Raw genomic sequence first — 27226 nt, 5'->3', positions numbered from 1 at the left:
ACTTCATAGACTTTAAGTCTTCAATAGAAATTTGTCAAACCTGTCACAACAAGTAATCAGCTCAGTGCAGAGATTGCTCCAACTAGGCCAACCTGCCGAATGTTTGCTGCAAACAAAGGAAGCAAGCACACAAGATAAGGCCTCGGGCACACTGTAATTTGGATGTATTCCTACAATAGATACAGTAGGCATGATCAATCAATCAAAAATCAACATTTATTTATACAGCCCTTTACAAAACTCAAGGTGAACCATGTGCTTTCCAATAAAAAAAATTCAAATAATTATAAAATCAAACAACAACAAAAATACATAAAATACATAAAATTGTCACAACAATTGCTAGATATTAAAAGCCAGACTAAATAAGTTTTAAGCTTAGCTTTAAAAAGGCCCAGGTCAGTTGTGGTAAGCTTATCCGTGGGAAGCATATTCCAGAGTCTGGGCCCAGCTATAGAAAAAGCCCAATCACCCCAGTGTTTGTATCATGACCTTGGGACTTCCAGCAAAAGTTGATTTGTTGACCTAAGAACCCTGTTTGGCTGATAAATAGTGAGCATCTCAGCTACATAAGGAGGGGCGAGGCCATTAAGAGCTTTAGAAAACAAACAATTATACACACTCATTTTAGCTTAAAATGCATTGTCTGGATCGTCTGTTAATGGAAAGATGTGTAAAGACTGTAAATCCCAACAAAAACATTAAAAAACATGGATTGTCAACATATCCATATAATTACTTATAATAAAAAAGGAAAATAAAGACATCAGGGTCATATTTCACCCAAAATCCTAAATGTTTTCTTGAGAAATAAAGTGTCTTGTTGGTCTGGATGAGGTATGCATTTTTTAAGAGTCATATGAATTTGCCCTTTCAGAGCTTGAGGATAACATAAAATTTTATGATCCGTTTCAGATGCAAGAACACACCGAAAGGAGTCTTTTACTCCAAGACAAGCAGGGTTGTTCAGAGAAGGGTACAGAGTGGGAAAATGGAGAACAAAGCTGGAGCTCAAGACCCAAACACATACCTGAGGGCAAAGGTGAGGGGTCAAACATACCCTTGCATTATGATTAGGAGAGCTCTTCTTTCCACTGAACAGGAATTCTTCATTACACACACAAAACATGTAAACACACTCTTTCTCATTCTCTAATAAATTTACATGGAGATGCCCAAAAACAAGAACAAAAATCCTTACATGGTTTATCTTCAGGTGAATATTTGGTAACACTTTAGAATAAGGTTCCATTAGTTAATGTTAGTTAACTACTTTCGTTAACATGAACTAAGCAAGAACAATCCTTCTACAGCATTTATAAGTCTTAGTTCATGTTAATTTCAAGATTTCCTAATGCATTATTTAAATCAAAAGTTGTGCTTGTTAACATTAGTTAATGCACTGTGAATTACCATGAGCTAACAATGAATAACTGTATTTTCATTAACTAACATTAACGAAGATGAATAAATACAGTAATAAATGTATTATTCATTGTTTGTTCATGTTAATTAATACATTAACTAACATTAACTAATGGAACCTTATTCTAAAGTGTTACCGAATATTTCACTCTGTACAGATATAGCCTACATTATTCCAAGATAAATGTTTTAGTAGCCTACCATGAACGAGAAAAAGGAACCTTTTATATGTTTCTTGATGTTTCACCATAAGATGGCAATACTAGGTTGTTTTTAAATGTGGAGTGAACTGTAGTACCTGAAGACTGATATACATCCTGTGCTATTATTCGTTTATCCTGTCTTTACGTCTTGTGCATACGGAAGTGTATGTTGTCAAGTGTTGTAGCCTTTCTAGATTCACTCCAACAACAGTGTAGATTTATGGCACATTTTAAAATCAAACGCATGTTGAATGTCACCATGAAATCAAAATCGACAACTCTTATTTTAATGTATTAATGCAATGTTTATTATAGGATAAATTAATAATCTGTACACATCATTTATTCTTTTATTTTTTATTTTTTTTCTCAAAAACTTGAACTTTCCCTCCCCATTCCAGCAAAATGACAAGAAAGTCCCTTTCTACTTTTTTTTTCTCAAGAATGCATTTTACTCTCCTTAACTTCACAATACAGAAGAAAATATTATAAGAATTTTCTGAAGTTAAAATTTACCCATATTTGAATTTTTATATATTTTTTTACTGGTTCATGTAAATGTTTCATGAAATAAAACATGATGCTTCTGTTTTGCAAGATTACATCTAAAAATCAGATTAACAAATGATTCAACCAATTCCCTGCCCTGCATTTTTCTTCTTTTTCAATAATTTGTTAAACTTTCTTGGATATATGTCGTATAACATAAATATATGTTTCACTGTTTCCATTTCATTGTGACTTTAAGGAACTTGTTTGGAAATGGTCATTATTTTTATTATTTTTTTAGCACTAAAAGGAATTTGCCATTCCTTTTAGTGCTGCTAGATGTGCACAGTTAACAGCAGCTAGAAAGTAAAGGTGAGATAACATTAGGAGCATCTCTCACCCTCTCTCACACACCAACTTTCAGTACAGTAGTAATAAAGTAGGATCACTGTTTTTAAATACCCCTCCCATTTTTTCACTTTCTGACCCTCTTCTTTGCCGAAGAGGTGAAGAGGCAGTCTACAGAAATAATATCTTTTTGAATCCAGGCATGATGTGATGTGGGTCTATGTGGATAAGAGCAGAGGGATTATACAGATGTTGCATGTAAATTCAGAGCTCAGGATTACCTCTGAACCGAGAGTAGGAGAGTAGGAGTAAACATCGTCACAGTGCCATGCTGCAGGGTGGTGGTACAGCTGTGTTTACCCGGCTGGTATAATGGGGCGTCGTGGCCCAGGGGTGTGTGGCGGTGCACACTTCTGTCGGAAAGTTTTGGCCAGGTGTAAGTGCTGCTTCACACAGCAAGGTAAGAGATCCGTTAGTAGCTTTTTCACTTTTGACATGTGTACCTTAAGTGTATTTGCACATTGTTAGGCTTTGCTGTTTTTACAGGATTAACATTCTGAATGTGTTCCCAGAAAACTTGATAAGGCCAAAATGATTAATTGACAATAAAATCTTAATTTATAGAGTTTGAAAAACATCGCTTGCATGTAAACTTGTTATTTTGCTTCATAATAATACATGCATTCAACCTTTGTAGACATGAACTGTTATTTTGTTATTTTGTTCACCATTAACTTTTAAATTTTTTTGTGTGTGTGTGTGTGTGTGTTAGTGTTATTGTTCATGGATTATCTATAGAAATGTATTATTTCTGATGTATTGTGTGTGTGTGTGAATGGTTGTTGCAGGATTATGGTAATGTGACCTTTAGAAACAGCTAATCCATATATCACACAGAAATTGTAGAATCCCCTCTGTTCTGTCCCTCATTCTCTCTCTCAGCCTTTCTTTCCCTTCATGCCCTTCAGATAGGGCATGTTTCCCCCATTTTGCACTGTAAAGCTTTTAAATCGTGTGTGTGTGTACAAACCATTTTAAGCTGTATCATCTGCTTATAAGGCAGAATCTCTTCAGTGTGCTGCCAGTTATATTTATATTCCACCTTTCATGACTATGTGGAAAATTTAGCAAAAATAACTACAAGATGATTATTTGTGATGGAGCTGGAAATTCCCTTGCGATATTTCAACCTTATAACTCTATCTCATTCTCATTCTCATACATGGACATTTTACCTACCACATTGCTTTTATATTAGTTGATTGATCGTTTGTTTGATTGAAAGAGTTTAATACTTTTATTCAGCGAGGATATGCATTAAATTGATCAAAAGAAAGTGACAGTAAATACTTTTACATGGTTGCAAAAAAATTGTTTAAAATAAATGCCATTCATTTTTTTGAGCAGCACAACCATTTTTAAATATGGTTATAACAATAAATGTTTCTTGAGCACAAATAAACATATGTGCAAATGGAACTTTGCAGATGTGCCAACTGAGATTTTTTTAGCAAGTCCGAAATTAGCCAAAAAAAAGTAAAACTACTTCAAACTATGTTTTAATTTATCATTTATTATATAAAAAAAATATTTTATAGCAAAGTATTTTTAAACCATAATATTTTAATAGACAAAAGATGAACTTTAATGGTAAATATTGTTAAAATTATTAATAAAGAATAATAAATTACTAAACAAACCATGAAAGACATATCACTTATTTAAGGCTGACCAACGGTAATGGAGAGTAAAGGTAATTTCTAAAGATTTTTATTGTACTTATTGTAGTGGTTGTCAGTACAATATCAGTGCATATTCACAGTATATTATTTAATTATGCATAAAAATATATAGTCGGTAATATGTGTAGTCAACTAAAAATTCCATCCAATAATTTGTAAAATGTTGCAACATTATATTTTCTGATAACAGAAAATATCACAGCTGCCATTATTTATTTAAAAAAAAAATTCAGTGTAAATATGAATGCTGTTTATTTTTTTCGTTTGTTTTTTTGGAAATGTTGTTTTAAAGCTCTTCTGCTACATTTCTTTTCTCTCTCTGTCTGTCTGTCTATTGTAGAGGCATACACATTGACAGAGCTCAGCGATGTCTCCTTGCCTCCTGATATACCTTCAATCTCCATCTCCATTGATGACCTTTCTCCAATCTCACCCAGCAACCATCAGCCTCTTTCCACCAGGCAACCATCTAGCACACCCAAATGCTCCATTAAAGCCTTCAAGAGATGGTTGAGCAGCCCAGTTCGAAGGTTTAGCTTGGGCGGAGGTGGCAAGAGTCAGAGCTCAGAGGACATTCAGGGCCTAGATGGGTCATCCTATGTGTTTCTCCCTCTCTCACCTGCTCAAAGCTCATTGAGCCCAACAGCGAAGTCCAAAAAACTGTCCCGCTCCTACAGATCTCTGGTATGGACATCATTTAGTCTATACTGTTTAAAAGAAATGTGGTCAGTTAGATAGTAATAATTTTCTTCAGCAAGTATGCTTTAAATTAAACAAAAATGACAGAACAGACGTTTACTTTGTTACAAATTCATCAAAGGATCCTAAAAAAGTATCACCGTTTCAACAAAAATATTAAACAGCACAACTATTTTCAAAATCTGCATTATTACAGCTATTTCTTAATGATTATGTGAACATTTTTAAATATATTAAAGTAGAAAACATAATAATAATAAATAATAATAATAATAATATATCACAATATTTCTCTCTTTAACAAACAAATGCAGCCTTGGTGTTTTTCTTTCAAAAAAAAAATCCAACCCCAAACTTTTGAATGGTTCTTTTTATTACAGAGACGGGGGACTTGCTGTTATTTTAATATAGTAATATATTAATATTATTTTAATATACCAAAACTGAACACCTTTTTCTGTCTGTGGCATACAGGAGTGTGCTGAACTTTCAAGGTCGTCATCTCCTGACAGTTACCCAAGATACCTAAATGATCTCTTGCAGGTGCACAACACTGAGTACTAGACTTAAGGTTTTTTTATACGTAATTGCTCATTTGTGCTTGTGATGGCTAATGAATCCAATTCCAGGGGCATCGATCTTGCGATGTGCGTTCTGTGGAGAGAGATCTGGACTTGACTGATGAGACACAGGTACAATCACAGAGTCCAGAGGATGAGGAGCAGGAGAGAAGAACAGCCTTAGAGAAAAGCATGTAGGTAATTATAAGATAATAATAATAATAATGATATTGTTAATAATCCTTCTCCGAATCTGGCATACCTTATGTCTCACTTATAGATATGTGCTGACAGAGCTGGTAGAAACAGAGAAGCTGTATGTGGAGGATCTGGGGCTTGTGGTGGAGGTAACATATAAATGCATTCAGTTAGTAGATCTTACTCATTCTTTCTTTTTCTTTTTTAACTCTCATTTCCTCCCTTCTTCAGGGTTATATGGCTACAATGAATAGTGTTGGGGTGCCCGAGTATTTGGAGGGAAAGGATAAAATTGTGTTTGGGAACATTCATCAGATCTACGATTGGCACAAAGAGTAGGTCACCTATTGTTCTGTGGATGACCAGGATCTGTGTCTATTGAGGTGTGTACACCTGACCTTCTTACAGCTGCTACCATTATTTTTTCTTTTGTCCCAGCTATTTTCTTGGAGAGTTGGAGAAATGTGTGTGTGAACCTGACCTGCTGGCACTACTGTTTATCAAACATGTAAGTTTATGGTTTGCTGGAGATATGGTAAACATCAAATGCAGTAAACCATCTTGCATAAATTGAAACAGATGTTAAGAATCGAATATCTCTGTGTGCTTGCAGGAGAGGCGGCTCAACATGTATGTGGTTTATTGTCAGAACAAGCCAAAATCAGAGCACATTGTCTCAGAGTATATTGAAACCTATTTTGAGGTAAAATCTGAATGTAATAATAAGGCAAAGTTTGCTTGTTGGTGTATGAGGTCAATGTCTATGACTGTCCTGTACTCTTTCTCCATGTAGGAGCTGAGGCAACAGCTGGGTCACAGACTGCAGTTAAATGACCTGCTCATCAAACCTGTTCAGAGAATCATGAAGTATCAGCTGCTGTTGAAGGTGTGTTCGTGTAAGCATGTGCAAAAATACATGCTCTTTTTATTTTATTTTTCAAATGACTTAAAAATTATGACAAACAATGATGTATTAATATTTGTGTTAAATTGGTAAAGGATCAGAATGGTCCCGTTCTATGTCTTCGCCACCAAAAGTTTTCTCAGTCCAAGTAATATCTGACAGAGTTCATGATATAATCTAACAATTTGTTTCCAAAATTGTGTTTATTCTTTATTTCATTCCTCTGTCAGCCTAAACTTTTTTAAGTTTTTAAAATTAGTCTATAATGCTCACCACAAAAATTAAGTTCAAACATTATAATAATTTAAAATCGCTATTTTCTATTTAATGTATTTCCAAATGTGATTTATTCTTGTGATAGTGAAAGCTGCAATTCAGAAGTCATTTCTCAAGTCTTTAGTGTCACATGATCATTTTAAAATCCACATTTTTGGTGCTTAAGTAACATTTTATGTTAAAAACTCTGATACATTTTTGAAGGGTAGGGTATTTATTCCAGGGATTATCCTCAAACGTGTTTAGTCATTGTTATAAATCTTGTCATTGTATGTGCTGATACCAAGTACAGCAACAAACAGGTAATGATAGTATTATGATGTCTTTTGTTGCTATATAGTGATTTGTAAGAAAATAAAACTTACCATGCTGAAACCAGTTTAAAACTGTATATAGTTAAGTTTTTAAAAAATGTAAATGAAACAGAACTTTTGAGACATTTCCTCAGTTTTCTTTTTATATTCTTGTCCTTCTTTATAAATTAAGGAATCCATAATGCCTGTTCTTCTAATATCCTCCCTTTTCTGTTTATGTGTTTATTTACAGGACTTCTTGAAGTACTACACTAAAGCAGGCAGACAAACAGAAGATCTTGAGGTAGGCACAGTACAGGCTTATAAGACTGAGCAACTCAGGTGACACTGAATTATTATTCTGTCCTCTTTTTGTGTCCTTATCTCAGAGTGCAGTAGAGGTGATGTGTTTTGTGCCAAAGCGATGTAATGACATGATGAATGTTGGAAGACTACAGGGTTTTGAGGTGAGATGACACACAAATACTCTGCAGAAATGGAAATGGTTTACTTCACCTTGGACTGCTCCAGAATCCAAAATGAACACAGCACAGAGTCCATTATTTATCAAATAACCTATTTATAGAATTTATAGTTTTATTAGCACTTCTACCTTTATCTTACACTAAAAATTCACACGGATCACCCATGATTGATTGGGTTCATAGGGTCAGCTGAGAGCACAAGGGAAACTCTTGCAACAGGACACCTTCAAATTCATTGAAAATGAGAACAGTATTCTCTCCCGTCCCAAAGAGAGACGGGTGTTCCTCTTCGAGCAACTTGTCATCCTCAGTGAGCCAATCGACCACAAGAAAGGTTTTTGCCTGTCAGGATACATCTATAAAAACAGCATCAAGGTGAGAAGCAGAGAAAGTGGAAGATTGTAGACAAAAACAAATATGAGCATAAATATTTGTGTCTTTCGTAGATTAGTTGTTTAGGAATTGAGGATCATTGCCTATATGATCCATGTCGGATGGTGTTGACGTCTCGTAATATCGATGGAAGCACGCACCGATTCATTCTTCGAGCATCATCTCCAGAAATCAGAATGACCTGGGCAAATGACATCATACAGATTCTGGAGACACAGCGCAACTTCTTAAATGGTATCATCATCATACCTTCCAATGACCTTTCTGTGACCCTGCCTTAGAGCAGGATTCTTAATGGACTCTGTTCTGTTTCTTCTCCTTCATCTCACCTGCCATAGCCCTGCAGTCTCCTATTGAATTCCAGAGAAAAGAAACTGAATCTTTTAATCTGGGAAAGAGCTTGACAACTTCACCCTCACTGAACTCTGGCCTGCAACCCTATAGCTCTGCCTTCACAGACCCCCAGGCTCTGCCCTCCTGGACTTCTTCACAGCCTTCTACGCCTCACTGAAAGGTTAGTGTTTGCTGGGTTGTGAAGTTGCATTATCATGATTTGTCCATTAAAAGCTCAAAAACATGTCCAGAATTCCCTCTGATCTCATGGTGTTATATTTTGTAAGAGTATTGATATTTCATTTAAAAACTAACATGATTTCACTCTTCTCCTATCATTTTCAGATTTCTATCATTCCTGAAAAGGCATTTTCTTATCTTCCTCTGTCATCAACTCATAAAATGCCTGTCTGCTACCCTCAGTAGAACATTACAAGGAGATAAAGGAAGACTTAATCAATTTTCAAGTTAATTATGTCTGATAGAAAAGTGATTTAATCATTTATTAGAACCTAATTATTCTTCCATTATGATATTGCACACAAACTGAAAATCTATCACAACCTTTAGCATTTTTACATTTTTTGCTACCATAACAAATTTAAGGTAGTGAACTGTATATGCTAAACTTAATGTCACTGACAGGATATATTTCATGAAAGAATGAATATGATCATATAAATTATTTTTGTAGCTACTGCTAATTCTAAATTACTGAAATTGTGGATGAGGAGGTGATATACTGTATAACCCCAATTCAAGAGAAATCGGGACATTTTGTAAAAATGCAACAAAATCAAGAATCTGGTATTTGTTGACTACCAAAAAAAAAAAAAAAAAATGCGAAAAAAAGATTTCCAAAGTTTAATGTATTTTGATTTCCAACATAAATGTATTTTGTAAATATGAACAAATTTTGATGTTGATGACTGCACCACACTCCAAGAATACTCCATAACAAGAATGGTTGCCATGTCAGGTACTGTAAATAAATATCAGGTGTGTACTTGATCCTCTATTAGGTTGTATCCAATGTGTTACTTTTTCTTATTTCAATTTAGACATTTTCATAAGCAGTGTATATTCACTGAATGACTGAGTTTCATTTCAAAAGCTGTCAATTAAAAGGTTTTCAAGTTATCCCTGAAATCTTTGTCTATATTCTATAACAAGATTTACTTAATATTTTTTTCAGAAAAACAGAACAAAATGTTATCACCAAAGCCTTTATCTCATTCCATTGGACAACAAATGCTTTTTCTTACATTTACAAAAAAGGAAAAAAAAAAACATTGTTTATTTTTTTTATTTTCCTCTTTTATATTTAAGTGACTTTTACATACTACATTATTTTCTTTACAAAATGATCGATAGGCAGCCACACTTTTTTAGGGGGACAGAGAATTAGCAACCTACTGGTAGAGATAAAAACACCAACAGAAATTAGGAGTCATGCAGACACAGTGAGAAACCCAAAGATGGGGAGACAGAATCATTGCAGTGAAGTGAGGGGCAAGCAGGGAGGTTTTTAGAAATAGTATAATCAAAAAGTCAATCTCCTAATTTAATACGCAGCCAGAAAATCGATATTCTGCTTCCTATCTGTTCAAGCTCCCATGACCTTAATCTCATCTGAAACTAACCATAAGAGTCAAATAGCCTTACACCAATGCTTTTACATGCTCCTTTTTGATCTTGCGCTCATGCTTACACCTGGATATGCAGGGCAGATAAATGGATGCATTCTCCAAACAGAATCATAGCAGCTCTATTCTTACAGTAGTATCGCAGGACTTCAATCTTCTCTTGTCTTTTTCAGGACTAAAATGAGCTCAGTGACTGGTAGAGAGTGATAAAAAAACATTTAAAAGGATTTCATTCCTTTTTTCTGCTTTGAGGGGTGTCACATGGCATTCAAGATACGAAACAAGTGCACAAGAGTTAGTTTTCAATTCCATTTTACACTATTGCTTGCCATATTGCACCTGCGATTTTTATACTGAAGTGTTTTTTCACTTCCTTGACCTCTTTTAAGGCTTGCTGGACAGTCTTGCACTTATTTACTCCTGTATGACACAATTTTTAGACAGGATGTAACAGAAAGTCACATATTCGCACACACTTTGACAAGGCCATAACATTATTTGAAGAATTTGTGGTTCAGTGGATAATGCAGCAAAACGTCATTAGGGCCTCATGCTGTTCATGAGCGACAATGTAAAGCCCACTTGATGTAGTTTCAAAAACACTTATCTCTCTCTCACACACACACACACACACACACATTAAACAAACAATATGCAGACAAATATAACTACTAAAATTATGCATGAGGATGCTGTACTGTACATTGGATTAAAAAGCAATTACACTGGCTTCTTACATGCTTTTACTCTACAGAAGGTGGCTGCACACAGTCCAGGTCTTGTTTTTAATGACTTAATTCTATCAAATATAGAAATATTTGCAAATCAAGGTTTGAACACATTTAAATAGTTTATCATTACCTTTTGATCTTAAAGGTAAATTTTTGTTGCGGAATATATAGTGACTTTTTATGCATGTCTTTTAAATATCGAATCACTTTTTTCTTCAGTTTTTAATGGATTACTTGAACATCTGCATCATCTACTCTGAAAGGTCTATCAATGTTGCTTTTTCTATTTTAATAAAGTTAGTTATCTCAGCCATTCTGCATAGCAAAAGCCACCGACTGAACTTTTGAAATCCAGCTCAAAAAATAAATAAATTAATTAAAATAAAATAAAATAAAATAAAATTAGGAAACAATCTTAAAAAGACCCCAAAATAAAGGAAATAAAAAAAGTACAAACAATAAACAAGTCACACCAGGACAGTGATTAAGCCTTTGGCACAGTCACTCTTTAGAACTAAAAAATATCAAATGCAGATTTTACTGATGTACAATGAATCACCCCTCCATCTATCACTGATAAATCGGTCAGAGTGTGTATGTGAGAGAGAGAGAGAGAGAGAGAGAGAGAGAGAGAGAATGAAAGTGATATGTTGGATTGTCTGTGGTTTTTGCTTGCTAATGATGTTCAGTTTGTTCCTTCTTTTAGTGGCGCTGAGGGTCCGGTCTCTCCAATTGAAGTCCATTTGTTTTAGTGCAAACGTACAGAGAGATGACCCTCAATAAAACGCACACAGACACACAAACACAAGTACACACACGATTAATGCCAGGCAGGGAGCTGATGTGAGCTCCATGTGAATGTCCCAAAGAAACTTTTAACTGGATTGAAAAATTCTAAACATCATGGTTAAAAATGTTTCCCTCCACAGACTTCTCTTCGTTCTTCATTTTCAAAAGAAACTACTTCTGTATTCTCATCTGTTAAAGGTCTAGTTCAATCAAAATGAACAATTCTGTCATAATTTAAGGAGCTTGAACATCTGCTTAATAAGTCTGAAATAACATCCGCGTGAGTAAATGATGACAGAATTCCTTTTTGGTCTTAATATCCCTTTAAAGTGATACTGAAACATGATTGGCTGAGGAGAAAAGGATGGCTCTGCATAATTTACGGAATGCTATGATCTGTATCTGAATAATTCTTCTGAACAAAAATCAAGCTAAAGAAAGGAGACATCTTCAAGTATAGAAAAAAAATCTTAATCAGCCAACACTGCATCTCATCCGTCAGTCATGTTCGATCACATTATGATCCTTTCCAAAAGAAGAGGCCTATTTGAAGTCCCCCATACTCACATGGGACCATATACAGTACATCCACAGCACACTTCCAGTGTCTTCACAAGCCCCTTCACCTCCTCAGAGAGAGAGTGTTTGTTTGAGGGAGGATGAGAGAAAGGAAAGAAGGCATAGTCAGGGAGTGTTCAGTTGTGTGTAAGACACTGGAAGCGGTTTTTGAAGTACAAGAGGCCATTTCTGGTGTGTATCGCATCAGATGAAGCAGGAGGGTAACGGAACTTCGCGTAAATTTTGTCACTCTCCGACTGGCCCCATGGCAGCTTGATCTTGGTGGCGTGGTTCACGATGACATCATCACAAGACCCAACATGCAGGGAGCCAAGCCCATCAATAAAAAACTCTGTAAAACAAAATATGGAAATGAGGAAATCAGAGTTTTTGTAATTTGCATATATATATATATATATATATATATATATATATATATATATATATATATATATATATATATGTAGATTGATAGATACTTAGATAGATAGATAGATAGATAGATAGATAGATAGATAGATAGATAGATAGATAGATATGTATGTATATAGATATATATGTTATCAATTTAAACATATTTTTACATTATTCTTTTGTAGAATCTGTTATACATATTTTCAGGATTATTTGATGCATACAAAGTTCAACTGCATTTATTTAAAAGATTTTTATTTTTATATACCGTACATGTCTTTACTGTCACTTTAATTTAATGCATCCATGCTGAATAATTTATTTAATATTATTGTTTACTGAATATTTATTGAATAATTTAAGTATTTATTGCTTTCAAATCTTTTGAATGCTGGTGGTGTGTAAACACACACACACATGTTTGTCCATAGAAAACTCACCCAAATGCGCAACACGGGCTAGCCGGGGGTCAAAGCCCACCTGCTGCACTTTATCTGTCCTGGCAAGAAAGAAATTGATGACTCCATCAGTGACCACACAGTGAGGAAAGCCCTGGATGATGTGATGGAAGCCTCGCCGCATGTGCAGACAGTCCCCATCTTCCTCTCCAGTTTCAATTGAGATCGTCTGTCTATAGGTGGCAGTGTAGCCTGTGACTTCACGCACCGCTCCTCCAACCTAAACACACAGCAGCCAAACACTAAGAACAATGCAGTTGAACGGGAGGTATCGCTTCCTATATAAAAAAAACACCTTTCATCTATTTTTGTCTCTTTCTCTTTATAAAAGCAGGTGTGCTTTTCTCCATCGCTAGATCTGCTACTGCCTAAACAAAATTTATTTTTCATATTTTGTGATTCGACAATCAACTATGGAGGACCAAACCTGCAGAAATAAATACATACATATATACATACATAAATAAATAAATAAATAAATAAATATAATAAAAAGGAAAATAAATAAATAAATAAATTGTCGTATGTAACCTTAGAGATGGTCCCTAAACTTGCGAATATCGAGCATCTAGCGCCAAACCAACATTATGCCAGTGGGTCGATCGCATTTCCAAAAAGCATTGTGAGTCTGAGCAGACTGTAGAGACATTAAGTGCAACTGGTTTTATGATAAACGTATGCTCACAGTGTTTTGGGGGTCTCTCATATTAAATCCTATAGTGTTTTTGAACCACTTTAATAAAGTGTATTATACTGTATATATATAGTAGGCTATTTACAACACTTTGTTAATGAATGCTTCAGCATACTGTAGTATTAACTATAGTGAACTGTAATAAATACTGTAGTATACTTTAATTTTTTCTACAGTAACCTGAAGTATATTGTAGTATAATATAGGCTACCATACAGTTGTAGAAAACATAGTACAGTATTGGGTAAAGTCATTTGTTTATATTACTATAATTGTTATATTAACTGTAGAATTACCACAACAAATTAATTAAAATACTTTACTATAGCATGGTTCAAAAACACTACAGTATTTACTTCAAATTACTACAGTATTTTTTCATGTGGGCTGTTGGACCATTTAGACCTCAACAGATTTAAACAACTGTTTCCTCTCTTTGAATTCCCCAGCAATCACTGTCAGGAAATCATGCACATTCTTCTCGTGCACACCCTGCACACCCTTCCTAATAGATAGAATAATCTCTTCTCTCAAGGAGTTACATTTTGGAGCTTGTCATAGCGCAGGAAGGTTTTAGTTGCTATGGTCACAAGAGCACTGATGTTGTACTCTGAAATTGGACAAACAGAAAGGCAAATAGACATGGAAACATGATGGTTTGGTTTCCTTACTATATCAATAACAAATAACATTTAAATCACAGAGTGAAACATTGTTTTGCCATGAGCAAGTGTAAATCCGCTGACACTGTTATAAAAAAGGATAAATTCAACTGTAGCAGAAAACAACTGCTTATTAAATTATTGATTTTTAGACAGCGGTACCGGAACCACTTTCTGTCATCTGATTATAACTGGTGGCTGATAGTGAAATATGTTATTCTCTTGGCTTGCATTATAAGTACATACAAATCATACTTATCCCTGCATACTGTATGCCCACTACTCAAAACATTTCCAGGCCGATAGGCTGCCAGAAGGCAATGAAAGCACGCTCTCCTGACAGTGTTTAATGGATGAGAAATCAGAAGAAATCCTGATTTTTTTCTTCTTGCCAGTCAAGTTTTGCTCATGATTATCACAGTATTTTTCATAGTATTATAGGTATTAATCACAGTATTAATTTACCATTAATGGGGAAGGAAATGCTTTCTACTTGTTCATTAGACCTTGAGAATAAATATAAGTGTTTGTATGATATTGAAAAATGCTTGTATTATTAATGCTGCTTTAAGAATTACATTTTAGTATACAGTAGTAATATATTTGTCTATTATAATACAACTCTAATATATTATATTTGTGTAATATATCAGATGCTGAAATACCGCTAGATACCGATAGATCATGTGTTTGAGTTTGGGCAATAGACAAAACTACACCATTCATTCATACAGACTTATTAGCAACATGAACTGACTGGCTGTAGTCCTGTTTCTTCTGCTGTGTGATAGGATGTCAGATGAATCTATATTGAGTAAAACTGTCCACAGTTCATAATCATTATCAACAGAAATGTTACCATTATCTCAATATGATAGCGGCCTTAGAACTAATCTTTCCAATTATTTTAACCACCTAGTATTTTAGCAGTTGTTTGAAGTCAGTTCCCTTTACATTTGCAAATGTGTCCAAGAAAATAACCACAGATTTCTAATGAACATAATCCAAAAACAACCAGCAAGTGTCCAAATATATTTTTAAGCAATCTTTATGCTATGCTAAAAGCCACTTAAATGATATTTTGTTACATGATACAATATCAATCATATAATTTATGTGTGACATACTGTAGATGCACAATTATATTTTGGTGCCACTGGATAAATAGTAAAAGATAGAGATAGGACATTTAAAAAAATAATTAATTAACAGAGACTGAGCCTGTTGTTGTGGATATCGTGAGGTGGGACTGCGTCTTCTTGATTAAAGGTTTAACTGGGGACTGTGACGGTTCCAAAGGTGTAAGTCCCTTACCACAAGAGGGACCTGAAGAAACACCTTGCTTCCTGTGCAATGGAAAAAGTACTCAAGGGGTTTTTAAGCTTCAGATGCGCACCTGATCCACTCAACACCTACAATATCTCTGCAATGGCTGTTCAGTACATAAGACTGAATTAAAAGTGCACTGACTGGTTGTTTTGTTTTTATTTGATGGAAAATATTCACAGTGCTTTGTAAAACCCTTGCATTAATGAGAGCTGTCACATACTTTACATATCATGCTACATTTATTTTCTCACCAGGTCAAGTGTGGTTTTCTCCAGCACATCCACCAGCTTCTCCAGCTTTGTGTTGGCAGTAAAGATAAAGTCATCATCCACCCACAGCACATACTTGGTAGTGACCTGTGACACGGCCAGGTTACGACCAGCAAACCAGCCCTGAGACACAGATGTACATATTCAGATCCCATCATACTGCATGTAAACGCAGACAGAAATGTGTCATAATCTCAATCAAGTGACCCACCTTTCCGAAGGGCATGATGTAATGTTCAATATAAGGGCCTGATACTGTTTTTGGGTGCTCACTGTCATCTGCTATCACTATTGTAACGGTTGGATAGTACTGTCGTATGCTGTCAATTAAGTCTTGGAGCTTGTCATAGCGCAGGAAGGTTTTAGTTGCTATGGTCACAAGAGCACTGATGTTGTACTCTGAAATTGGACAAACAGAAAAGCAAATGACACTAAAATCAAGAGTAAAACATTGTTTTGCCATGAAGAAGTGTAAATCTGCTGATACATCTGTTATAAAAAAGGATAAATTCAACTGTAGCAACCCACAACTGCTTATTACATTATTGATTTTTTTGACAGAAGTAAACCACTTTCTGTCATCTGATTATAACTGGTGGCTGATATTGAAATAATAGTGTCATTCTCTTAGCTTGCATTATAAGTACATTCAATTTACTAATTTACTTTACTTCTGATTTTGCATCTTTGCACAGGTTATTTTGATATTATTTATATAATTTTATATCTGAATATTTTGAATTAGCTTTTTTGGTGGGCTTTTATGATTTATTTATAAAAAAAAATTGTATTTTAGATTTGTGTTTGTATTTTTATTTTATATTTGTGTTCTATTTAGCTAGTTTTAGTAAAAAAAAAATGTCAGTACTACAAATTAAATGTATTTATTCAGGGAGCATTTATAATTTAGAAAAGAAAATCCATCTAATTATTATATTTTCTATTTCTACTATTCTACTATTTCAATTAAAAATAGCTAATTTTAATAGTTAATAGTTTTGGTTAACAATAACAGCAATGATGTATTTACCTTTATCTGCATCAGAGCCTGTGTTGTAGAGTTTGGGTGTTATTCCATGACGGATCTTGATGGTAAAAAGAGCTTGATGTCCTTCTGTGTCTAACTGCACTGAATCACAAGCACATCAAAATAAAGATTATCCAGTCCTGAGTTTAAATGTACATTTGGGATAAGTATTTTTTACAAGAATTACCCAGAAGCTGCATACCTGTGTCAGCTGTGCTGGGGTGGAACAGTGTGTTAGTATATGTGATAAACTGGAGCTGTCGATTCAGACTGGACAAAAGGGTGCTGCTCAGGGTCATGTGCATCTCGCCATCACCCCTGACCTTTACCCCCTCTACCTCTGCTGCAACATTAAATGTGCCCAGTGATGCTGAAAAGTTCATCTACAGAGAAAGATGAAAAACATAGTGTTCAGGAAGCATCCACACCACAAATAGACACAAATTATTCATAATATCACTTACAGTATATACATCTCGGGGCAGCTCTTTTAAGGCCAAACCTGAAATACATTACAGCCATGTATTCAGTGCAGGAAGTGAAATTGGCAAAAAAAAAAAAAAAAAAAATGTTGGGGCTTAACTTCCCTGTTAATATATATTATTAAGACCCCAAAACAGCAAATAAAAATAAATTGTAATCCAAAGAAACCATTGCAGTATTCACAAGAAGTACAAAGTCGGTCTGCTTGCATGCAGTCATTTCAGATTAAATGTAGTTCTTCACTCCTTTGAGAACAGAGAAAGACTAATTAAGTTAGCAATAACTGACTCCAGGGTTGTCGCTGCATTATCATTATGCATTATTTGTCTAACAATTCAACACCACAGAATCAATTATTCCACTTAAACTACTATTATCACACCTCATGAGATTGTTCATGCTTTATTTCAAGACATTTGTCACGTTTTGTCCTTAAAACGCTCTTGTGTGTTATCTTGTTTATCTAATCCTAAGCCTAAATATAAGACATAATTAAAAAATAAATAAAGGCTTGGGCAATTGATATGCATAATAGGCTAATGTAGTTATTAGAAATGTGTTAAGTATTAGTATTTATTATTATTAGAACTGTGTGAATTACCTTAGCCTGTGCATCTCTCAACAACAGTGTCCGGCTATTGCATCTCTACTTATAGCAAAACTAAAAGTTTAACTGCTTCAAAAACAGCTACATTAAAAATAGCATGCAGTTTTACAGCTGTGAAAATATTTTGATGAAGTTGCAGGGCAGCATTAACAACAAGTTTCTGTCTGTGTGTGTGTGTGTCAGAACTGTTATCATTTGTTAATAATTGATATTTCTTTGATAATAAAATGTAATTTCTTTTTTTTAAGTTTGACATTGACATCTTTTTTTTTTATTCATTGGTCATTCATGTCTTTTGGAGATTTTTTTTTTTACATTTAATAACATGCTCTCAGTTCTCAGTTGTGAGCTTCACATTATTATTCTGCATAAACATATATCACAATATCGTTGCATATATCACTAAAATCTAAAACACACACACACACACACACAAAAAAACAATCCAGGCCCATTGGAAGTAATTACTGTGGCTAAATTTCTGTTAAAACACACACATTTCATTGCGGTTTTAATTTTTTTATTTGTAATTTTCCTAAGCTGTAAGTTGTAATCATCAGAATTAAAACAAATAAATCTTAAAATTTTTCAGTTTGTGTGCAATGAATGTAGAATAAAAGAAAGTTTTTTTATTATTATTATAAAAAAATAAAGACTTTTTTTTTTAGATGCACCTGCACTATCGTATATGACTGAGCTGGTGATTTTTCTTCACTGAAAAAATCTGACTGCTGATTCTGGCAAAATATCAATGCTGGAACTACTAGATCTTAGTGCTGTGTTAGACGGTATTGATCATCTTCTAGAGAGACTGGAAAACTAGGTCTGGCTTTCTGTGATGTTGCTTAAATGGCTCAGGTCATACTTAAAAGAGAGAGAGGTTATTATGTGAGTATAGGAGAGCCTAAGTCTAAGTGGACGTCCATTACAGGTGGAGTCCCACAAAGCTTAAATCCTGCACAGCTCTTGTTTAGCCTGTATATGCTCCCACTAATTTCTTAATGAGAAAGAATCCAATTGCCATCACAGTTCTGCTTATGTTACCCAGATTTACCTAGCCTTATCGCCAAATGACCACAACCCCATTGACTACCTCTGCCAATGCATTGATGAAATTAACAGTTGGATGTGCCCGAACTTTCTTCAATTAAACAAGGAGAAAACTTGTAGTCAAAACGAGTCATTCATTGTAGCTTTTGAAAAGTTATTTCTGTTAAATAAAATATCTCCTTTTGAAGTGGACTTTGTAACTTTGCAGACATTTTTTATGCTCAAACAGCAACATTACAGACTAACTAAAGTTGAACAAGTCAAAAAGCATAATAGGTCCCCTTTAAGTGTTAAGACCATGGGTTGTAAATCTTATTTAATATTGACTGTAATATTCTTTATATTATATTAAAGATTTATTATTATAATGCTTAGTCTCATCACAGTTCTTCAGTCACATGGCAATACAAAAATCTTACTAGGAACAAGAAGTGTAATACCTGGTATAAGGATAGTTTTAAGAGGCCGAACCTCCACTCCCTGTGTTGGGTACTGCAGAGGGTTGTTAGCTTCAGCTACAATCAGTAGATCAGCTGGGGTCTGCGACCTATACAAACCAGGGTTACTATCGTTAACTAAAACTAAAACCATAAAATAAATCTTCAAGATCAGACATTCTCTGCATATACAGAATTCATTTAATAACTTTTATAATATTGAGAAAACAGCATATGCTGGTTAGGTATATTTTGAAGTATGCTAGCTGGTGAGCTGATATAAGCTGGTCCTTGGTTGGTCATGAGCTGGTTTAAGCTGGTCCTGAACAGCGATGGATACAGAGAACCAGTATTTTTTGGACCAGTACGTAGTTGTGTCAGTACCGGACTACCGATAAGCTTCAGGTCAATCAAAACTCTTATCAATACTTGCGTTGTTTTATCTCTATATACTTCGGAGTTAATGGCAAATTAAAAGCTGATCTCACAACCCAATCTCAAACTGACTTCACGCCTGCTGTGAGAGGTTTGACATAACACGCAGCGGCACCATCTCAATCTCTGTCCAGCACAGGTAAAATACTTGTAATGCTAAAGGTAAGGTACGATTCAGATTTCTTTATTAAATAACTTACAAAGTAATTAGAAAACTTTCTGAGATTTAATTTAGTGTGATTTAATTTCTGCACGCTCTTTCCCTCTCAAAATGTACAAATGGCTTCAAACCATCACATTGTGTCAGCACTACAAGCAAGCTGCACACTGCACAGTGGAAATTTAAACCACTTTGCACTCCCGTGCTTTTGACATTGTGCTCATACACATTTAAAGCGCACACACATAAGACTGCCTCAAATACAGCTCACAAAATCAACCTTGTGCTTTGTGTAAGCTATTATTGCCCCATTCTAAAAACAAAAGTTTACTGCATGATCAAACATAATTATATATTTTTGAATAATGTCTAAAAAAACAAACCCCCCTCCACAAATTATGATGAGGAAATCTCTTTCTCACTTTGAAGGGAATTTTTTTTTAAAAAATGTATGTTTCATGTATCTTTTCTGTTTGCTTAGAGGCATTTACAAACTGCAGTACTGACGTTCAGCAGTAATAAAATAACTTGAAATGTCTTTTCACATCCTTTTTTTGCACCAAATTGTAGAGAGAAGTAACAGTATCAGTATAGGCAGTATCAGTATCGATATCAGTCAAATTTAAACAACACTTGTCCCTAGCCCTGAGCTTGTTATAAGCTGGATATGAGCTGGTCCTGAGCAGGAACTAGTTGCTTTGGACCAGCACATGATCAGCTTAAACAATCTCATAACCAGCTAAGGACCAGCTTAAATCAGTTCAAACCAGCTGTAATGTTTCAAAACATACCTAACCAGAATATGCTGATTTTTTCAACAGCGATATAGATTTATGAATCAAACAGCTAAACACTGACACTGGTATAAATGATTAAATGCACCTCATTTGGAAGCTCTGATACTCTTTGGCGCGCCGTTTCTTCATCTCATGGAGCTGGGAGGCCTGGAAGGCAGTGTGCAGGGGATGGGCAGACACTCTAGGGAACAATAGCTGAGCAAAGGGCAGGTTGACCCCTCTGCTTTCTCCTTCACAAATACACCCGTTGCGAGCCAAAAGCCTTGTGAAAGAGGAGGAGAGTTATTTTTGACCGGAAGGAAAATGTTTGCATCCTCCGGGTGACAGTAGACAGTCTCTGTGTACAAATATAAATCAACGTGTCACTTCTTAGTTAACAAAATAAATTCATGTACAGAATTTAAAGTGACGCTTACAGATTAGTAGTTTTCTGAATAACTTTAAAAGTTTATGGTCATTACATTTTTGGTTTTCAAAGAGAAATATATTATTGTATACTGCAAGGATTACATTAAATTTTCAAAAAATTCACACTTCTAATGAAATTAAAGGTTTCCATTTCAAATAAATAGCTACTGACTAACTGACCTAGCCACACTCTCCCTCACTCTGTAAGGGATGGTGCTAGTGCTGGGATCCGATTCAGGAAGTCTCTCCTCCAGCAGCCGCTCAGCTCCAGGACCCAGTCTGTACCGGACATCCACAGTGCTGTAGACCCGTGTGGGCCAGGAATGTAGCACTGCCAAAACCAGCACCACTGATGCTACCAGAGCTAACAGCACAGTCTTACGTAGGGAACGCATGCTAAAAGCTACGACACAAACAGAAACACAACACTGTTGAAACTTCCTTCAGTGTAATTAAATTAATTTGTACAAAAACAAAAGGGGTTTAACACAAATTAGCTTTCTCTTAAAGGAGACTTTTTATGCCTCTTTTTTACGAAATGTAATATAATGCTGAGTACACACCAAAAGAGTTTTCACATCTTATAAGATTTTCAAAATGTGATAGACCACAAACATAAGAATAGAAAATCCTATATTTTGCTCCTATAGTGTGTGGTGTGCCATGATGTGACAAAAACAGCACACCACACATGAACAGATTTTCAGAGAGTCTCAACTGTGAACACGGGAAATCTCACTAAATCTTGCGAGACTTCAGCATAAGCATGACAGACGATATGCAGGAAGAAATTGAAATGATAGTGTTTGGAATTATTTTTTACACGACACATTGTATAAACATTCGTGATGTTGGCACAAATCAACAAGCTGATCCTCCATCTCAGCTGTCCACATCAATTTCACTTTGTGCTATGTCATGCCTGCTTCCATCTTCCATCATCTTGCTTTCTGATTGAATATTGTTTCGTTTCAGTTGACAATCTCCAGAGCGTCCATGCGTTTGTTCTTGGGGTTCCCCCCACACATCAGGATTTCTAATCCTAAATATTAAACGTTTAATATTTACGATTCGCGATCGGGGCTGCTCCGACATTCTTCTGATCAGGTTTGGACACTCTTAACACACCCCACACCAAGGGAAAATCTGATAAAATAGTCTGTAGAACCATCAATATAATCGGGACATAGCTAGGATTGTCGGAAGGGGCGAAATCGGCCCAAAATCAGCCTGATTATCTTTTGGTGTGTACCCAGCATAAGTCTCTTGTGTCCCTGGAATCAGGCTGTGAAGTTTTTGCTCAAAATACTCCACAGTACTTATACTTCTATCATTTTGAAAATGCCTATTTTGAGTGGAAGCAGAAAACACACTCTTTTTTCATGCCTGTCTCTTTAAATGCAAATGAGCTGCTGCTCTCCATCCTCTTTTCCAGAATAGAGCTGCTTCATTACAGCTGGGAAGCCTGCTAAAAACATCTGTTTTGGTTCTGATTATCCTGTTTATTGTGCTGAAATCATGTATTTTAAACCATATGAGTTTAAAACTCTTCATATATATATACGGTTTTCTGAGCAAACAAATCCAAAGCACACGGACAGAAAATGGCTAAACTAAGTTATCTTTCACATAGGAGTTTACGTTAAAAACACACAAGTTTCAAAAACAGTCAGTTATGTCTGTTAAGGTAAACTGCTGGGAAATAAATCACATGGTTATTTTAGATCTGTTTGGTAGCAGCAATGTACAGTAAATAAATCAATAAATCCAATGCTGTGTTGTCTCCACTGAGGCTGGGACTCTAAACAGTGTTTTGTGCTCGTCTGTGCAGCCAAAGGCAGAACAGTTCGTATGTTTTGCTCAAACTTTCACCATGGCATTAAAGCTTCTACATCGTTGTCACTTGCAATTTTTACATATTAAGGGGCAATAATATTATAATGAGATCTCTTTTCCACGTCACTTAGGGAGCAAAATCAGACACGCTCGTTTTCTCAGACGCTTGCAGAAACAGGCTTACCAAAACAAAGTTACTGGGTTAATCTTTTTCTCATTTCCTTGGTTGGTAGATGCACCGGGGACCTGATTATGGCACTTAACACTTAGAAAAGTCAAATTTTTATGATATATCACTTTTAAATGAAATAATGAAGCATTCACTTCAATTCAATTTCTTAATTCGCCTTCCCTTGACTTCCCTTCACTTAATAATAATGTGGATGGAAGCACTTTAATGATTCCACAAACACATCATAATACACTTACTCTATCAAATCAGAGCGAGAGGTACAGCAAGTTGCCATTACTGCTCCTAAAGGTCCATGGTACTGATTGGCTCAATCTTGATCTGACTGTCAGTAGCTGATAAGGTTGATGGAGGGCTCTCTCCATCTGCTGAGGTAGAAAAAAAACCTTAGTCATGTCAGTTGTAGGCGTTCATTTACTGTATTCATTACTGTACATAAAACATTCCAATGTACACTCTTTACAAAGGTTCTTTATTTGGATCTGTGGTTCCAGGATGAACCTTTAACATCAATGAAGGTTGTTTTTTGTGGAAAAGGGTTATTCAAACTGTGAAACCCCCATTTTGCAACCTTTATTTCTAAAAATTTACTCATTCACTATATATTCATAAGACTTCTGAATGCAATATTTCATGAGGAAAAGGACCAAATGCCAGGCTTTATCATTTGAAAATGTTGACACAGTAGTCGCCATTTAAAAAACACATAAGACTTCCTCAAATACAGCTCACAAAATCAACCTTGTGCTTTGTGTAAGCTATTATTGCCCCATTCTAAAAACAAAAGTTTACTGCATTATCAAACATAATTATATATTTTTGAATAATGTCTAAAAAAACAAACCCCCCCTCCACAAATTATGATGAGGAAATCTCTTTCTCACTTTGAAGGGAATTTTTATTAAAAAAATGTATGTTTCATGTATCTTTTCTGTTTGCTTAGAGGCATTTACAAACTGCAGTACTGACATTCAGCAGTAATAAAATAACTTGAAATGTCTTTTCACATCCTTTTTTTGCACCAAATTGTAGAGAGAAGTAACAGTATCAGTATAGGCAGTATCAGTATCTATATCAGTCAAATTTAAACAACACTTGTCCCTAGCCCTGAGCTTGTTATATTCATTACTGTACATAAAACATTCCAATGTACACTCTTTACAAAGGTTCTTTATTTGGATCTGTGGTTCCAGGATGAACCTTTAACATCAATGAAGGTTGTTTTTTGTGGAAAAGGGTTATTCAAACTGTGAAACCCCCATTTTGCAACCTTTATTTCTAAAAATGTACTCATTCACTATATATTCATAAGACTTCTGAATGCAATATTTCATGAGGAAAAGGACCAAATGCCAGGCTTTATCATTTGAAAATGTTGACACAGTAGTCGCCATTTAAAAAAAAAAAAGATTTTACACAAGATACACTATTCAGCTAATATCAAACAAAATCATTTGGTTAATGATTTTAAATAGTAAGTTACATCATCATCCAGGATTGTGAAAACACACCAACCTGTGGAGAGGAAGTAGGGGTGGTTTGGATGGGAATATATATACCTGTTTGTTTGTGCTCTGGTTCGGGTGGTTTATGGGGACACAAATTTGTATGACATGGACAGAGGTTTTACAATGTGAAGGTAGTTTGTGAGGACACTGCCTATGTCCGTGTAATTCAAAAGGCTTAAAAACATACTTGAAAAATTTAGTTTTTTTTAAGTCTAAAAATGCACACATTTTTCTGTAAAGTGTAGGTTTAGGTGTAGGGTAGGTGTATGGTGATAGAAAATACTGTTTGTATGCTACAGCATAAAAACCATTATGGAGAGATACGTAAACCACCAGTACATGTGTGTGTGTGTGTGTGTGTGTGTGTGAGCTGTAATTTTTTCCAGCTACATTGAAACCATTTACATCATATTTTTCAATTAACTTTTTTCATCATTTACTTTTAATAATAAATGCTTAATATTATGCTGAGTGATATATATTATCATTATTATACAAATGTCAAAGGTTGTATTCTGAGTTTCTCTCTTGAGTATACTGTTAAAGAAACTAGTGATAACCCAACATGATGACCCAACATTTCCTGTGGTGCATAGCAAGAGATGAGAGGATTACTTGTTGTTCAGCTACTATGTCAAAATTTGTAGTTAGTAATTACACATTTTAGTTAAACATTTTAAGTAATGTAATCAGACTACTTTTAGATTACAACTATCTCGTTTATTGCATTGATTTAAATTGGATAATCTATGTTGAGATTCTTCTTAAACCAAATGATTATGTGAATGTGGACAAAACAGAAAGACATTCAGTGTGTATAACCAGTAGGCTATTTTAGAAAGGAACACTAAAGAGGAAAAAGGAATTAGGTAGAATCATTAAATTATTAATAATTTATTGCTATTTGTAAATAGTAACTAATGATGTAATCCTGTAAATATTTTAAAATGTAATTTAATCTAATTACAAGTATTTCATTTTTGGAATCTGATTACATAATCCAGATTACATGTAATCAGTTACTACCAAGCAATGCCTATAGCTAATTGCAATATTCAGTCTTCACATGATCTGAGATTACTAACAATGAGGTGGTTTATGCAGTATCCTGATTATAATAATCTAAAATATAACAAGGATGTAAAATTTATTTTAAGACACAATTCAATTGTCTTCATCTCTACAACAAAAATATATTTCTATAAAGTGAAAAGGCCTTTTCTGAACTTCAAGAATATCCTTTTAATTCATTACCACCTTGGTAAATGTGGAATATTCAACAACTTAAAAATGTTTGCATGAAAAGGAAATCAACAGTTAGTCGCTGTCAGCTGATACAATTATTTAAAAAAAAAAATATATATATATATATATAACAGATGAATTCATCAACAGAATTAGATGTTTTGGTTTTGAAGACATTTGTAAACAATCAAATACAAACGGGAAAAACATTGCGCAACTAACGCGGTGAATAAAACATTCCCCTGCACTTTCATCCATGGCTCCAGAGATAAAAACGACTTCCCTCCGGCTCATCATACTGATGTGTCTATCTATACAGAAGACAGTAAACTACAGCTATAGCTACCTCACACAGGCCGAACAGCTGACAGCATGTACCGTTGGCCTTCGAGACAGAAGCCGTTCAAAGCCTTGGCAAATAGTCAATAGCCATTAAGGGACACGATAACGGGCGTACTCATCATTGCCTCTGTCTTATGCCCATTCTGCCGCCTGTACAACAATACAGATGACGCCATATGTCACATGAACAGATAATTACATCAGGCAATGCAGAGCCATAATTCCATTAGAAATATACCCAAATAAGCAAATCCATAATTAAAAAAACACAGAGTAAGTGGCGATCAATTTAGCTGTGCATGTTTAATTAGATTCACTCAATCGTGCGGCAGAAACAAATAAATGTGCCGTAAATAACTGAGAAAATGATATCGATGCTAATCACAACAGGGCGGATGAGCACCCGAACACGTTCAGATAAATCTTACCCGTAATGTCGTAACCAAGAGGGATCCCCTACCCTTAAAATACCTCCGGCGCGCTTGTCATGTGGACGCAAAGAGCTGATAAATTGAGAAATCCCGATGGCATGGCATCCACCTCTGAGACAGAATGAAGGAGAGCGGAAAGGAGTCGGGCTACCCCTTCAGTGAATAGCGATGGAGGGCTGCGGCGCTCAGGAGGAGGAGAGAGTATGCAGCTTCACAACACCTTAACGACTGCCGCTCAGGCTCAGCACAAGGGTTTATAAATGCTTAATGATCTTAATGGAGACTGTTTTTTTGTTGGGAAATTAACTAGATTTCTCGCACATCATGAGCGCATCTACGTGGTAGCTAGGGGTGCACCCCCGACCCCCCGAC

At 35.2% G+C, this 27226-nt stretch overlaps 2 protein-coding genes across 7 annotated transcripts in view; one reads left to right on the top strand and one right to left on the bottom strand.

The window, feature by feature from the left end:
* Positions 1 to 11079, top strand: part of arhgef25b (Rho guanine nucleotide exchange factor (GEF) 25b) — a 12110-nt gene extending 1031 nt beyond the window's left edge. The window contains exons 2-16 of one of the 2 annotated variants that reach the window (XM_026259835.1): positions 916 to 1042; positions 4548 to 4891; positions 5381 to 5449; positions 5536 to 5660; positions 5747 to 5813; positions 5896 to 5999; positions 6103 to 6172; positions 6278 to 6367; positions 6458 to 6550; positions 7391 to 7441; positions 7527 to 7604; positions 7806 to 7997; positions 8069 to 8249; positions 8354 to 8529; positions 8694 to 11079. In XM_026259835.1, the coding sequence (XP_026115620.1) occupies positions 916 to 1042; positions 4548 to 4891; positions 5381 to 5449; positions 5536 to 5660; positions 5747 to 5813; positions 5896 to 5999; positions 6103 to 6172; positions 6278 to 6367; positions 6458 to 6550; positions 7391 to 7441; positions 7527 to 7604; positions 7806 to 7997; positions 8069 to 8249; positions 8354 to 8526 (1764 nt within the window). In that variant the 3' untranslated portion in view covers positions 8527 to 8529; positions 8694 to 11079. Of the gene's footprint in view, positions 1 to 915; positions 1043 to 1464; positions 2926 to 4547; positions 4892 to 5380; positions 5450 to 5535; positions 5661 to 5746; positions 5814 to 5895; positions 6000 to 6102; positions 6173 to 6277; positions 6368 to 6457; positions 6551 to 7390; positions 7442 to 7526; positions 7605 to 7805; positions 7998 to 8068; positions 8250 to 8353; positions 8530 to 8693 lie in introns of those variants that run through there. The other variant, XM_026259846.1, reaches the window with a different exon arrangement.
* Positions 9639 to 27226, bottom strand: b4galnt1b (beta-1,4-N-acetyl-galactosaminyl transferase 1b). Of its 5 annotated transcripts, XM_026259881.1 has the most exons (13): positions 26852 to 27226; positions 26428 to 26573; positions 23568 to 23696; positions 21483 to 21705; positions 20980 to 21156; positions 19506 to 19612; positions 17390 to 17427; positions 17128 to 17308; positions 16929 to 17027; positions 16110 to 16297; positions 15881 to 16021; positions 12927 to 13164; positions 9639 to 12424 (listed from the first exon to the last, which is right to left on the bottom strand). In XM_026259881.1, exons 4-13 carry the CDS (start codon positions 21695 to 21697, stop codon positions 12210 to 12212), a joined length of 1599 nt encoding a protein of 532 aa, XP_026115666.1. In that variant the 5' UTR covers positions 21698 to 21705; positions 23568 to 23696; positions 26428 to 26573; positions 26852 to 27226; the 3' UTR covers positions 9639 to 12209. The 5 variants fall into 5 exon arrangements, with proteins under 5 accessions (XP_026115666.1, XP_026115647.1, XP_026115669.1 ...); XM_026259862.1 differs by lacking the exon at positions 26428 to 26573; XM_026259884.1 differs by lacking the exon at positions 26428 to 26573 and having other exon boundaries at positions 23568 to 23693.

Source organism: Carassius auratus, chromosome 6, assembly GCF_003368295.1.
Source record: "Carassius auratus strain Wakin chromosome 6, ASM336829v1, whole genome shotgun sequence".
In the NCBI taxonomy this organism is placed as follows: Eukaryota; Metazoa; Chordata; class Actinopteri; order Cypriniformes; family Cyprinidae; genus Carassius; species Carassius auratus.
Note: the sequence above shows the minus strand (reverse complement) of the source record. Positions and strands in the feature narration are given on the sequence as shown.